The sequence below is a fragment of the Diabrotica virgifera genome, chromosome 6 (assembly GCF_917563875.1).
Source record: "Diabrotica virgifera virgifera chromosome 6, PGI_DIABVI_V3a".
NCBI lineage: Eukaryota > Metazoa > Arthropoda > Insecta > Coleoptera > Chrysomelidae > Diabrotica > Diabrotica virgifera.
The window spans coordinates 219,768,018-219,783,714 of record NC_065448.1 but is presented as its reverse complement, the minus strand read 5'-3'; the positions used below and the strand labels follow the sequence as shown (position 1 = coordinate 219,783,714).

The window sequence follows — 15,697 nt, the reverse complement described above, 5'->3', positions numbered from 1 at the left end:
ACAGAAAACAATCCTATAGACCTTCATTAGTAATTGAATGACCTCAGCCGTTAAAAAAGTATTTTTTTTGCAAAAATGACCCCTTTTTAATTATTTAAACAATGATCCCCTTGTATGATTTGGATACTTTATTGAAAATACCTTTTGTACCCACCTAAACTTTGATATAAAATTTGTTTAAATAAAGTGTAATTTTATTTTACTAGACTATATTAAAAGCGTAATCATTTAATAAAGTTCTCAAACCGATTGCTTCACGGATCGAGGTATCGCCGCTTTCAAAATCGTCGCCTTCGATAATAAAATCAAAAACTTTCAAAAGCTGTTACGAAAATCTGCTACAGATACTAAAACTACTAGAGATAATCTGCTTAGATAAAACTAACCGAGATTTAAAATTTCATCGCTTCTGACAAACTGTTCGCTGTTTTTTCGAAACAATTTTGTTCTAAAGCAGTAACCCGTTTAGGTGAGCCAAACTGGCAAGAAAAGACGATATTCTTTATTTTTTTACACGTATCATGCAAAAATAAATTCATTATATGCGCATCATAGTTCATAGTGAGTAAATAAAGCTTGTGATGCAATAGTTTTAACTTTTACCTGGAGACTATTCAATTCACCACACATCACAGCAACGCCGTCATAAGATTGCCCCAGTTTGCCCTACCAATTTATTTTTGATATCAAAAATTTTTAATCTGTTCTTTAAAACACCAAAAATATATTCTGCCTTATTGCTTTTACTCACGTCTCTAAAACCTAAAAACCTCTCTCTCATCTACTTCCAGTGAAAGCAAATGGTTTTCTAAATCTCAGATTCAATAACGTTATTCAAAATATACCTATTTGATTATATTATGTATTAATTCATTCTGTATTACGAATACACTTCGAATCAGAAAGTAAATATTTCTAAAACAATTTTATTAATTCTCTATAATTACTTTGATTTTTAACAAATGCTTCGATCCATCATGTCCACTAAATGGTAATTCCTGACAACTTAAAAAAATTACAATATCAAACGACGTAAAACCGCGTGATTATTTTTGACAATTTCTGCCGATGCGTTGCTCCAAATGAAACACCGACCGGCAGATTTAAATGTGCCGTACTTGGCCGCTTAAACCCCAGTCCAATGCCCACGGAGAGAATGTATGTATGTTCGCTTTCGCTTGCTCATCGACTTGTTATGTCGTTGAGTTTTACGTGTCGTCAAGCGTTTCGTACGGCTAGCCGAAAAGTCGGATGAATGGCTCGGATCATTCATTTTTTGAGAAGTCGTGTTATGCGCAGGGATCACTTTTAACGTTCGGATTGATCAAATCCTTTTAAAACCCATGAATAAAATTTAGTCTGTATTATCTGACAGATTTTTTTTACTTCACAGATACAAATATTAAAAAAATTATATCTATAAATGTGTGGGTCGGCACTGCCGACCCTGACCGGCCGCCACTGGAAGACGGCACTTGGAGAATCAGGAGAAACTACAAAATTAATGAACCAAATGAAGGGTACAATATTGTAACATAATTTGTGATAAGACTGTTATGGTGGGATACGTCCAGAGAGAAGATACAAAAAAAAACATAGGAAATATTACAATGGAAGACGAAAAAAGGGAAGGCCCAGAACGAGATGGTTGGATGACGCGGTAGACGACCTAAAAACTATGAATATAAGACAAAAGAGGAGAAGGGCACAATACAGATCTGAATGGAAGGACATAGCCAGATAGGCAAAGACCCATCCAGAGTTGTGATGCCAAAAGAAGAAGAACCAAAGGAGTAAACAAAAAAAAACATTAATAGTTTTTAAATAGTTTATTTACATAAAACTACATATTTATAGATTGCATTAATCTTTTAATTTCCGTATATCTTTTCTCATATTTAGCATCCGATTCTCTAAATCTTCTGTCAATTTTATCCTTAGCATCCTGTATTTCTGATTTTACATGATTACGATACGACTCAATACATTTATTATTCTTTATTTCCTGTTCCTCTATTAATATTTTTGTATTGTGGTTATCTTGAAGCAACTTCTTCTCTTTCAGTGTATATTCCTCCATAACTTTATGAAGATCTGCTTTTGCTTTTTCTTTCATATTTAATAAATGTTTTTGATTGCCAGATTGCAAATCTGTCATTTGATTTTTGTAAAAATTAATATTGTCTACGTGTTCGTCGGTAATTTGTTGCAGTTTTTGATCCTTATTTACAAATTCTAATTTCATTTCACGTAGTTCTTTTTGTGAAGTCGTTAACGATTCATTTAGTTGTTCTTTTTCTTTACAAAGGATCTCTTTTTGGCGTTTTTCGTTATCCGTGTCTGCTTGTGTTGTCTGGATGAACTTCAATAGTTCTTCTTTAGTCATTGTCTTCGCAGAAAACTGTAACTGTTTTCCTTTAAATTTCTTCATATTCGACTTATACGAAGCACAAAAAAGATTTTTATCATAAAATGACGTTATAAAGTGACATGAAGTTATTTTCTTTCACTAACGTCACTTTTTAAAAAGTTTAACAGTTCAGGAGAAATGAGGATTTGTATTCTGTCTATTTATGTTGCTTTAAATTGGCGCAATTTACGATTTGTAGTTTTTTTTTATAGTATTCTTGCCATTCGTTTTCTTTGATTCTTCCAATCATGATTTTCTCTGTTTTATTTCTTTGGAGCAATTTTAAGATACGCCATGACTCTGAATTTCTCATGTGGAAAATTACGCCTAATTTCATGTGCAGATTATTGTACAAGGTAAATAAAAACGTAAGTTTTTAGAAGCAGGTACTTTTATTTTCACACGCACCTGGCAGTGCTTGTCGATGCTAATAATAATGTAACAGAATAGAATAAGCATTAGTAAATAAAACCAAATAATAAAAATATATAAGTACTTGTATATACATCGAAAAATCAGTCGAATTATTAAGGAATTAATATAAACATTGCTTTAATACTATGATCAGTAAAGTTAATATAACAAAAAATATTTATTTACAATATAAAGTTTAACAAAATTCTACCTATTTAGATATTGTTTCCTAAACACAAGTGCAGAATAGAAAAACAAAGACAAAGTACATCGGACAGACCAATCGAAGAATCCATGTTAGACGAGAAGAATGTTTAAGTTTTTTCATCAGGAAAGGACACCGCACACAACTTATGGAAAATATACTGTTACTCAAACGCAATAAAATATACACAACGCAATAGGTTCGTCTCAAAATTACAATAATTTCATACCAGTGCGTCAACTCTGAATTTTCATAATAACGGCGTAAATTTTAATTAAAGTTTATGGAAATCACATTTTTGGAAACCATAAAACTGTCTTATTCATATATAGTATTAGTCTAGTCCAGTGGTCGGCAAACTTTTTATCCAAAGAGCCAAATATGAACATTACAACAATTTAAAAAAAATTAAGAGCCAAATCTGCTTGTTCAGCAAACTTTTATTACCTACGCTCAATAAAACCGTTGATTGATGTATTGCAAGATACAATACCTCAATCCCCCCAATACCCTCCAATACCTCAATAAACGATAAAACTAAAGGGTCTAGTCAGTCGGTTAATATAGTGAAAAATGCTCCCAGCGATATTCCAAAAATAAAAGAACCACAGGTTCTACATCAAAAAGTATTCGACCAAAAAAATGGTTAAACCCTTGCCCCATCCATAAACCCCAAAAAATTAAAATGTGTTATTTGGTTTTTTGGCTATATCTTCGTTTCTAACCATCGTAGAAACTTCTATTTTCTTTCGTTTTGTAGGATTTTAGTTCCTACAACACTGTACTTTTTACAAAATTTTTGGCGCAAAATCCAATTTTTTTTAAATGTAGATATGTAGAACCGAAAAGGGAAAGAGCAGCAAACGTGAGCTTTTTTAGCTGATCGTAAGAATCAGGAATATTATTTCAAGCGTTGAAAATATTCATATCTTCCTTCTCCAGGTCATTCAAAGCAGACCACTTCTTGTGTTGTGAATATTTTTTCTTCTCCAATATTTCCAATTCAACACAAAGACGTTCGCATTTAGAGCGCCTTATATCCTTGTTTTTTTTTTTAAATCAAGAAATTGTATTTCAAAGATATTAATGCCAATTTCAAAAGAAGAAAAGTTCAACTCAATGTTTGTAGCATTAAGAGAATTTTTGACAAATGCGACAGTTTGTAAGTTTGATAAAAGCTAATTTATCAGAATAAAATGTAATGTTTTTCCTACCAATGTTTTTTAAAGGAACATATTATTGCGCTTTCCGTGGATATTTGAGCCAGAGCCGCATCTAAAGAGCCAAAGATCCAAGTGGTCTACTCGCTATTGAAAACAGCTTAAACCAACGTGAGACTGACCCTTATATTCTGCGGTGCGTTACTAGAAGTAAATTGCCATTTATTATCTATAAGATAAGAGACTTTAATACCTACAGAAAGATCTCTTTTGTCATTCCAACTTACCGAGTGGAGCGGAGCTAAGTGATGGAATCTCTATAAACGGAAGAATAGTAAATAACATAAGATTCGCTGATGACACCGGTATAATGGCAGACACCCTGGAATCGCTACTCCCTCTCCTGTCGTTTCCCCATTACTGAGGATCGTGATTTCTTCCAATATTCCTAACAATGTTTCTCCATTGGTCTCTATCTTCAGCTGCTCTAAGAGCTTCGCAGAATGAGTTTCCAGCTGAATGCTTTATTTGGCCAGACCATCTAGTTGGTGATCGTCCTCTTGATCTTCTCCCCGGAACGTTTCCAGAAACAATTAATCTCTCCAAACTGTCGTCACCTCTGCGAACCACGTGACCAAAGAATTGCAGAATTCGTTGCAGACATATTGTGGACAGCCTTTTTTTAATATTGAGTTGGTTTAGAATGGAAACGTTTGTCCTATGAGCTGTCCAAGGTATGCGCAGCATTCTTCTCCAGCACCACATCTCAAAGGCATCAATTTTTTGACGCTCGCATGCGCGAAGAGTCCAAGTCTCTGCTCCGTATACAAATATTGAGAATATAAGGGCATTCACCAGTCTCATCTTGATATTTTAAGAGAGAGATCTGTCTTTCCAAAGTTTAGTTAGGCGACTCATCGCATTTTTTGCCATACCAATACGTCTCCGAACTTCTGCTTCAGTTACCATCGTTAGTTATACTAGACCCGAGATAGACAAAGGTGTTTACTATCTGGTATTCCTGTAATATCTTAGTCAGTTGAATAGTGTCAAATCTGTCGACCACCATTATTTTTGTCTTAGCTTTATTGATTTTCAGACCAACTTTATTGCTTTCGTACTCAACTCTTCGCAGAAGATCAAACATTTCTTGCTCATTTGCTGCTGTAAGTGTAGTGTCATCAGCAAATCTTAAATTGGAGATTTTTCTACCAGCTACTGTCACTCCACCGGCCCATCCTTCTAAAACCATCCTCATGACATGTTCACCATAAATGTTAAATAAGTCAGGTGACAACACGCATCCTTGTCTAACACCTCTCTCGGTCCTGAATTGGTTTGAGAACTTCTGATCTAGTCGTACTGTCGCTATATTAGACTGGTACAGATTTTTAATAAGTGTCACCGGGTGCATTGGTGCGCCCATTTCTATTAAAATTGACCACAGATTTATCCAGCTTACACAATTAAATGCCTTTTGGTAGTCAACGAAGCATATAATCATGGGTACTTGAAATTCTCTAGACTTTTCAATGAGTTGTCTCAAGTTCAGGATTTGTTCCCTTGTACCTTTACCCTTTACAAACCCCGCTTGTTCCTGAGGTATTTGGTAATGTAGATAGGTTTTTAATCTGTTTTTGATGATATGCAACAAGATTTTACTAGCATGTGTTATTAGTGACAGTGTGCGGTAGTTTTCACATCTGGTAGTAGTTCCTTTTTTGTGTAGTGGGATATAAATTGAGGTACACCAATCAGATGGCCATTTTCCTGAATTTCAAACAGCGACACAGATAGAATGGATGATATGTAATCCTTTGTTACCTAGTAACTGTAGTTCACATGGTATTGAATCAATGCCTGGGGATGTATTTCTCTTTAGTGATTTAATTGCATCTTTGACTTCAGCGAGTAAGACAGTAGGTTCTCTAGGGTAGTCAGAAGGCCACTGATTTTCTGCTGATACCTCGTTATTTTTATATAGCTCGCCACAGTAGTTTCGCCATGTTTCCAATATTTCATCAGTATCGGTCTTTAAATTACCTTCCTTATCTATTACAGACCACGTTTGAGGTTTAAATTCTCTGGTAAGGAGTTTGATCTTCTGGAATAAGTCCCTCGGTTCATTTCGACAGCCATGTTCCTCTATCTCTCTGCATATTTGAGAGATGTAATCAGCTTTATCTTTGCGGCACTGTTTTCTGATTTCTCTCGATAACGCTCTGTATTCATCGTTTGTTCCGTATCTACTTTTATGTTCTTTTCTGAGTTGAATCACAGTCCACGTATTATCGGATATCCATGGCTTACGGCCAGTGGAAACCGCTGCCTCACAGTCTTTTGCAGCCTCGATTACCTTATCTTTGAGATAGATCCAAGTGCTCTCAGGGTCACTATCTACTTGGTCTAAAGAAAGAGCATCTTCTAGGTTTTGTTGGAAGTCATTGATTTTTGATGGACTTAGAGACATGACTTTTCTCTGGGGTGTTCTTTTGGGGACTTTGAAACGAAGTCGAACGTTCAATACCAGGAGATGATGATCGCTTCCACAGTCTGCGCCAGGATATGCTTTACAGTTGATGGACGACGACTTCCATCTTGATCTGGAATCGCTACAAGAATTGCTTAATACAATAAACGATTATTGCATTCGATACGGACTAAAAATAAACAAGAAAAAAACTAAATTTATGATTGTCTCAAAAACAGAACATGGAAATAAAAGGTTAATTATAGAGCAAACCCAAATATAAAAAGTTAAGACATATCTTGGAACCTGGGTTGATGACAAAAATGACCAAAGCAAAGAAATTAAAGTCCGAATTGAAACTGCAAGGCAAACATTTATAAAAATGAAGACACTGCTTACAAACAAATACCTTCAGTTGCCTCTCAGATTGAGGGCTCTAAGATGCTACGTATTTTCTATATTGCTATACGGAATGGAAGCTTGGACATTGAAGAGACAACACACAAGAAGAATAGAAACGTTCGAAATGTGGTGTTACAGAAGAATATTGAAAATTCAGTGGATTCAAAGGATTACCAATGTTGAAGTGCCACGACGTTTAAATAAGGAGGTAAAAATTATGAAAAGTATAAAAACTAGAAAACTGGAATATTTGGGTCACATTACCAGAGGAGAAAAATATGAGTTGCTGAGAATTATTATGCAAGGAAGGATCCAAGGAAGAAAAAGCATAGGAAGAAGACGCATCTCCTGGCCGAGGAACCTTAGAGAATGGTTTAACTGTAGTTCATTACAACTATTCAAAGCAGCAGCCCACAAAGTGACCATAGCCATTATGATATCCAACCTCCGATAGGAGAGGGAACTTTAAGAAGAAGAAACTAACCGACATGCTCCTTTGATTTTAGATTTATTTATATCAATTACGCCGAGACGAATTATATTTTCCATAATATGTGTGCGGTGGCCTTTATAAGTTGTAGTGTAGAACTTAGACGTGTAGATAATCTCGGACCATACTTGAGAGTATAAAGAAGAATTTGCCAAAGAAAGTCATCAATGGGACACAGAAAAAAATGCTATCAACATGGATGTATATCTGTCTTTGTTTTTCCTTTAATTACATATAATAAAATTAATGACAAAAATCAAATTTTTTGACTATTTTTTTCATAATAGTCTGACTTTCGTCAATTTGATTTTCGTCATTCACATTTGAATTTTTTTACCACTCTGTGTATATACATTTTCTTCTATTATTTTTATTAAACATACAAACTATACATCTAGGTAACGTTCAAATACTTTTATAAATTGAAATATTTCATGCTGCTTACATATAAAAAAAAGAACATGTGAATATAAAACGAAGACAGAAAACATAAAATTTTTAATTTCATTTAATATTTTCATACACAATGTAAGAATAGTCCTGTCAGGGGGGTACAACGGCCTCCTTTATTCAGATGGACTTACCCAAGTTCTTTTATGTATTTTGACCCGTAGAACACGATTTTTTTGGGTAACAGTTGATCCAGATGTCGATAAGATTGTTATAAACAAAGAACTTGAGGAATTACATAACAGCGATTTCTAGCAAAACAAAACATTTTTTTGTATTTTTTGGGTCAATCTAAGCAAAAAATGTTCCTACAAGTTTTTTCGTAGGATGCATAGTTTTCGAGACAACCGCTTTTAAAATTTCAAAAAAATCGAAAAATTTCAATTTTTGAACCCGAATAACTTTTGATTAAAAAATAAAATAGCCATTCTGCTTACCGTATTTGAAAGCTTAAATCAAATTATATCGGTTTTGATTATTTGCATTGCTAAAAAATTATTTTTTTATTGTTAAACAAAGCTATAAACACAGTGTTTCCCGTACCTAATGCATGCGTTTTAATGCATGCTACGTAGATATTGCCTCGCTTGCAATTGTACCTACTCTACCTGCTCGTTCGATTTTAAATGAGAAATCATTGAAAACATCACTCACGCACTAGGTGTTTATAGCTTGTTTTAACAATAATAAAATAAATTTTTAGCAATGCAAATAATCAAAACCGATATAATTTGACTTGAACTTTCAAATGCGGTAAGCAGAATTGCTATTTTATTATTTAAATTAAAAGTTATTCGGGTTCAAAAATTGCAATTTTTCGACTTTTTGAAAGTTCAACCGCGTTTATCTCGAAAAGTATGCATCCTACGAAAAAACTTGCCAGAACATTTTTTGCTTAGAATGACCCAAAAAATACAAAAAAAAATGTTTTGTTTTACGCGAAATCGCTGTTATGTAATTCCTCAAGTTCTTTGTCTATAACAATCTTATCGACATCCAGATCAACTGTTACCCAAAAAATTCGTATTCTACGGGTCAAAATACATGAAAAAAACTTGAGTAAGTCCATCTGAATAAAGGAGGCCGTTGTACCCCCCTGGCGACAGGGCTAGAAATTTAAGAAGTGAATATACATTTTATAACGGCAACAGTGCTAGAATAGGCCAAGAAGCAGCAAATATAACAAGAAGTTTCTTATCAATTATTCCAACGAGCCTTGCAGGTTGGTTAATAAAAAGATTCTCAATCTCTCGATCCAATATCTTCTTTGTGACTGGCTTTACAACTCGGGGTGAGTTTTCGCTGCATCCAATATAGCCCTCCACCTTCTACGATTTTGCGCTTCCATGTCCCAACTTGTTGTACCCCAACTCTAGATAAATCAACTTCAACATCATCCTTCCACCTTTTTCTGGGACGGCCTACTGATCTTCTACCGTGTGGTCTCTAAAAAAATACCTACTGTCTTTACGAGGTCTTCCTCTGATCTTGCCACATGACCTGCCCTTATCCGGTTAGCTTTTAGATGTCTGACCATGTTTTCAGTACTATACAGAGTCACCAATTCAGCATTGCGGCGTCTTCTCCACTCTCCTGTCAATTCATCTCTTTTTAGAGAGAGCCAAATATTATTCTGAGAACCTTTCTTTCAAATACCAGCAATTTATTTATTTCTTCAATCTAACATCTTATCAATTAAAGCGATGTTTTCTGTTATTTGTTTAGATACTAATATAAAAATACATGGATCTTAGGTACTACTAGCACTACACAGCGTCGCTGTGACTGAGTTTGCATTGTTGCCAGACTGAACTATTTCTGTGAAAATTACAAATAAATTCAGTGGAAATTAAAAGCAATTTAAAGAATTATGTTTTTGTGTTTGTTTTATATTCACAAAATCAGTTAACAGGATTGACATAAAGTAACAGCTGATTTAATAGAGGGATTAAAAAGTATTTGCAGTTACATTAATTACAATACAGAATATTATAAATTTAAACAATCAAGAAGTAGAAACCAGTAATAAAATAGCCAGTGTGGATTTTTGTACAAAACAAACTAGCTTTCTGTTAAATATAGGTGGGTAGTTAGTGTATACCGAGCCACAAAAGAGAAGGTCCTCATAAGAATGAAGAAGAACCGAGAGGTAGGTACTGACCACCATCAAATCTCGAAAGCTGCCGTACTTCGGACACATCATGCGAAACAAATCCAGATATGCCCTCCTACAAGCCATCCTGCAAGGAAAAATATTTAGAGATCGGGTCCAGGAAGAAGAAGAACATCTTGGTTGAAGAATCTCAGAACCTGGTTCAACACAACATCTGTGCAGCTTTTCCGAGCTGCTGCAAAGAAGATAAAAATTGCCATGATGATCGCCAACATTCGTCACGGATAGACACACCAAGAAGAAGAAGTTAGTGTAGGTTGGCAATTTTGTAATTATGAGTTTCTGATGAGATTCTGTCACCAGAAGTGTCATCATGAGTCTTCTTTGGAAAGGAAAATCTAGTCAGATATACAAGGGTGTCCCCGAAAATAGTGCGTTCCTTAAAGGTATAGGTAGAAGGCAAAATGTAGAGCAAAAAAGTCTTATAACATTTTTTTCTAAATTGATCCGTTTGACCAAAAAACGAAAATATATTTTGATATACAAATTGAAGTCTGGCAACAACGCGCAACTCAAAAATCTAAAGATTAAAAAGTAGGTTTGTAGGTCAGTTGCATCTGGTAGGTAAAATAATGTAAATATTAACCAAACCCATATCCATTATTTTGCAGGTAGGTACCTACGATGTAAACAACCCCAAAAATCACACCTTAAAGTAAATAAACAAGGGTTTATTAGGTTAAATTTCACAGTTATAGCAAGTTCTTTTAGGCTACGTTGCCATGTCATTTAAATTTATGAAAATAAAAATTCAGCTATGTGGAGAACAATGTAATTTTTTTCTTGGAAACTGTTAACTTTAGAAAAAAATGTTATAGGACTTCTTTGTTCTAAATTGTGTATTATATCCATACCTTAAAGGAACGCACTATTTTCGGGGACACCCTGTATAAAGACCAATAGACTAAGATGGCCAGGGCATGTGATACGCAGTAACGACAATCGTGTTATAAACAATGTATTTTGGGAAAGGACGATCTAGAAACAGGTGGTAAAGATGCAGTCACAAAAAATCTGGAGAAAATGGGAGTGAGATAGTAACTACTTCATGATTAATTTGTATGGCACATCAAAACCAAAATATACCGCTCAAGTTAAAGCTTAGTAGTAGCCTGCAGTTTGACATATCTATTATGTTGTACATGTTCATCACACTCTGGTGGCATAAAACACTGGTGCGTTTGAATCTTGGGTTTCATTAAGATCTTCTTGACGCCCCAAACCAAAACGATAACCATAAGACACAAAACTAGAAATATCGATACAAATGCTACATCCAGATTGGTGAAGCCGGTGGTGGCTGTCTTAAAAACCGTCACGCACCTGGATTTGTTGACATCTATGCTAGGACTAGAAGATACTATATTTGCGCAAACTCTATAAGGGCCCGCGGTGAGCCCGAAGAAGTTATACTTAGGGTTGCTGCAGTTAATTGTTCTTTGTGATAACAACGCACTTTGTTCAAGAATCGCTACGTTAAGTTCGCAGGTAGCACTTGGATAAACGTTAACATCGATGGACAGAGCACCGGCGTTTGACAGGTTAGCCATCACTGAGATGACTCTTGGCAATTTTATAGAAAAGTTCGTACTTGGTTGAACCTTTACGTTCCTAAGTAGGGGCAAGATATCGGAACAACCGAGAATCAGAGACACATCATCTGCTTGGATCGATTCTAGAAGAACAATACAGTATCTATAACTATGATCTTCTTGCAATTGAATAGCGTTGGGTACTGTCAGATTCAAAGTTTTCGGATCCAAAAGTTCAGATGAATTACACTTCACCGGATTAGACTCTACTAGGACTTCATTTGGACCTTCTTCTTCGTAAATAAAGATAGCGTCACAAGTGTAAGAAGAGAAATCGTCCTCTATACCCCACGAAAGTTTAATATGCTTGCCATCGTAATTAAAATCTTTGAGATTTATTCGTGCTTTAAATGGAGACGATAGAGGTGCCATTACTGTGTCGTCTTCTTCGCCACATATAAGATTGTAAGTTGGCATTTCGATCAACAGACCATTTTCTAAATGTGGCGGGGTAGTACACACAGCGGTTGACTTATCTTCTTTGCTTAGACTAGAATTACTCAACCACATTGCAAAGTCACTTAGACTGCAATCACAGTTTAGGGGATTTTCGGATAAAGTGAGATGCTCCAATACTGTTGAAGCCTTAAATGCATCACTAGCTACAATTGATATGTCGTTTTCGTCTAATCTTAAAGTCTGTAAATTCTTCAACGGTTGGATTAAGTCAGCCGTTAGAGCTCTTAGGAAATTGTGCCTTAAATCCAAATAGGTAAGCTTCTGAAGATGCGCTAAGGAAGCTCCAGATACTGCCACGATGCGGTTATGAGCTAGCTCTAGCGTTAACAACGATGTTAAATGACTAAAGGCGTGATCTTCTATAACATCGATCTGATTGTGCTGGACTCTAAGTGACGTCAAGCTACCCAAACCTTGCAAAGAACCCATCTTTATACTGCTCAAAGTATTGTGGGATAGTTGTAAATCCTTCAAGGATGTCATCTTTGAGAACGTTCCAGGACCTAGAGGGCCTATTAATGTGTTTTCAGATAAATCTAGTTCTTCTAAAGTCGATAGAGGGTTCAGTCTTGCGATTGATACTATCGTTAGCTGATTGGCCCGCAGCCGAAGAATTTTCAGTTGGGGTAAATTGTCGAATGTGTCCGGAGCTATGACGGTGAGGAGGTTGTCGCTCAAATCTACGAATGATAGATTTTGCAATCCCTGCAACAAGAAATGTTTATATTAATTATAAAATATCAAAGACCTTAACAAAAATATAATTCAAAATAATTATAGATAATTTCAAAAATTATTTACTGGTAAGATATCTCTCTTCAGTTCTGATCCCCGTCAACTTCAATTGATCAACCTCAGGTTTATAGTTTGTGAAATTTTGAAAATCCTTTCATATTCTCTTATTTCCTGTACAAAGATATCTTATTCTGTCGTTTGGTATTCTGTCTCTCAGTGTTTTCCCAGTTATTGACCTCAACGTTCTCATTTCTGATGTTCTCAGTATCCTCTTGCTTTCTCCTGTGTCACATCTTGGTTTTATCGCTTACGTTATGATCAGTCTTATACATGATTTATATATACGTACTTTCCCTTCCAGCCTTATATCTTTATTTCTCCAGATGACATCCCTCAGACATTTTCCTGAATCCTGACACGTAATTGGCTTTATTTGCTTGCTTTCGGACGCCCTCTTTAACATCCCCATAACTATATATTTCGACTCCCAGATATTCGAATCTCGAGACTTGTCCAATTAGTTCATTGTTAATTACTATGTTGCATCTTATGCTTATGAGTTCCCTTGACACTACCAGGGATTTGGTCTTAGCTGATGATATTTTCATGCTGTAGTTCTTCGTCACTGTATTGAAAGTCTGTGCCATTCGCTGTAGGTTATCCTCGTTATCTAAGAATTAAGATTGCGTCGTCAGCATAACAGAGGATTTTTATTTGTTTTTCTGCCATCTTATATCCTTTTACTGTACTTTTAATGTCTTTATGATTTTGTCCATCACTAAATTAAAAAGCAGTGGGCCCAAGCTATCCCCTTGTCGAATTCCCAAGTTGATTTCTACTTCCGATGTTAGTGTATTCTCGACTTTTATTCTGGTTTTGTTCTTCATATGAATGTCTTTAATTATCCTTATCATCTTGTTGGGCTGATTTTTTTCCTTTAGAAATCTTAGCACATCTACTATTACACAATCAAAGGTTTTAGTCAGATCTATAAAGCACATAAATGCAGGTTTATTATATTCCAGTGCTTTCTCAGCAATTTGTCTGGCTATGTCTATTGTGGACCTATTTTTCCGAAAACCTTGTTGTTCTTCACTGATTGCGTATTTTTTATTTATTTTAGTTCTGTTAAAAGTTTAAGAGCTGTGCTCAGCATGGTGAAGGTACGGTAGTTGATAGGGTCTTTGCTGTTTCCTCTCTTGTGTATTGGTATTGTTATACTCGTTCTCCACTGGTCTGGTAAACGCTGACTACATATTATTTCTTGAAAGCCAATCTCTGTCTTCGATTAGTGTTTCTCCTCCGTATTTTAGCGTTCCTTTAAGTGCTCTTCTCATAATATGCTTCCCATATATGTTCAATGATTGTGGAGACAGTATATTATCCTTGTCTGACTCCTTTTTCTGGATGGAATTCGTTTGAGAGAACGGAAAAAAATAATCTGAAGATTTAATTGAACTTACCTCAAATGATTTATGATTCAACTTCTCCAATTTATTTCCAGAAAGATCCAGCCTGTCGAGCTCCGGCAAAGAATTTAAAGCGGTGGTTGGGACTGTGTCGAGCTGGTTGTTCGGTAATCCTAAGGCTTGTAATGGTGATGCGAGTCTTTCAAAGGCATTATTCACTATACTCCTAAGTTCTCCCGAAGATACTACCAATCCGTGCAACGCGACGCCTTCCAGTATCGGTTCTGTGATTGATGTTACGTTTTGGATGGTGCAATCCAGAAGCGATACCGAATCTGAGGCTTTGGTTCGTAGCATGTCACCTAAACAGAAAAAAATGTTTTGAAATGTCTATGATGACAACAGTTCTAGTATTATGTAAAATATGAATCATCATGAAATACTTCACACCCAAGAGAGTAGTATGTACCAACACAAACAAAAATCGAAGGACTAAATACGGAATCCACCGAATACTTATACAGAAAAAGAATATCAGAGAAGATTGCTGAGAATGAAATATTATATAACGATAACATCGAGGAAAACTCGGAAAATCTCAAGGATAATTTAATTAACGTAGCAACAGAATCACTTGTAGAGAGGAAAGTACCGAATACTAATATATTAAAAAAGAAAACCCCATGGTTTGGAGAGAAAGTGAAGACAAAATGTGAAGAAATGAAGAAAGCCTGTTTACAATACAGAACAAAACAAAAACCAACAGGCATAGAACCACTATAAACGAATTAGAAACGAAACGAATACTTTAGTGTGACAAATAAAAAGGGAACACTGGCAGAGTTTCTCAAAACAGATGGAAGAAAGTACGGAGAATTGTCAGAACACTAAGAAAAGAGATGAACGAACTAATAAAAAATAAATACATTCAGAAGGAAACATGGGCAGACTACTTTCAATTTCTATTTGCTAAAGGTGACGGTAATAAACCACCAAAACAGAAAATAGAAAATCATCAGGAGAGTGCAGAATATCGAGTGAACTCCTTAAGTACGGAGGACGAAATCTGACCAAACAACTATTAAAACTAATCTAAAAAATAATATAACAAAACAGCATACCACAAGAATAGAGATCAAGCAACTAAATACCTCTCTTCAAAAAGGGAGACAAATCGGACCCGGAGAGTTACAGAGGAATTAATTTATAAGACACAACATTAAAACAACCAAAGTGATAACAAACTGAATAAAATTATAATATTAGCTGGAGAACCACAAGTATCTATCTATGATGATGCACCGACGCTATATTTATAATGAGACAAT

General features: G+C 35.3%; 1 protein-coding gene across 2 annotated transcripts in view; it reads right to left on the bottom strand.

Annotated features, from left to right (window-relative positions):
- Window positions 1-1,814: 1,814 nt before the first annotated feature.
- LOC126886706 (protein slit) overlaps window positions 1,815-15,697 on the bottom strand; it is a 223,275-nt gene continuing 209,392 nt past the window's right edge. For both annotated transcript variants that reach the window (XM_050653705.1, XM_050653704.1), the window contains 2 exons: window positions 14,424-14,731; window positions 1,815-12,930 (listed from right to left, as the gene is read on the bottom strand). In XM_050653705.1, the coding sequence (XP_050509662.1) occupies window positions 11,269-12,930; window positions 14,424-14,731 (1,970 nt within the window). In that variant the 3' untranslated portion in view covers window positions 1,815-11,268. The remainder of the gene's footprint in view (window positions 12,931-14,423; window positions 14,732-15,697) is intronic.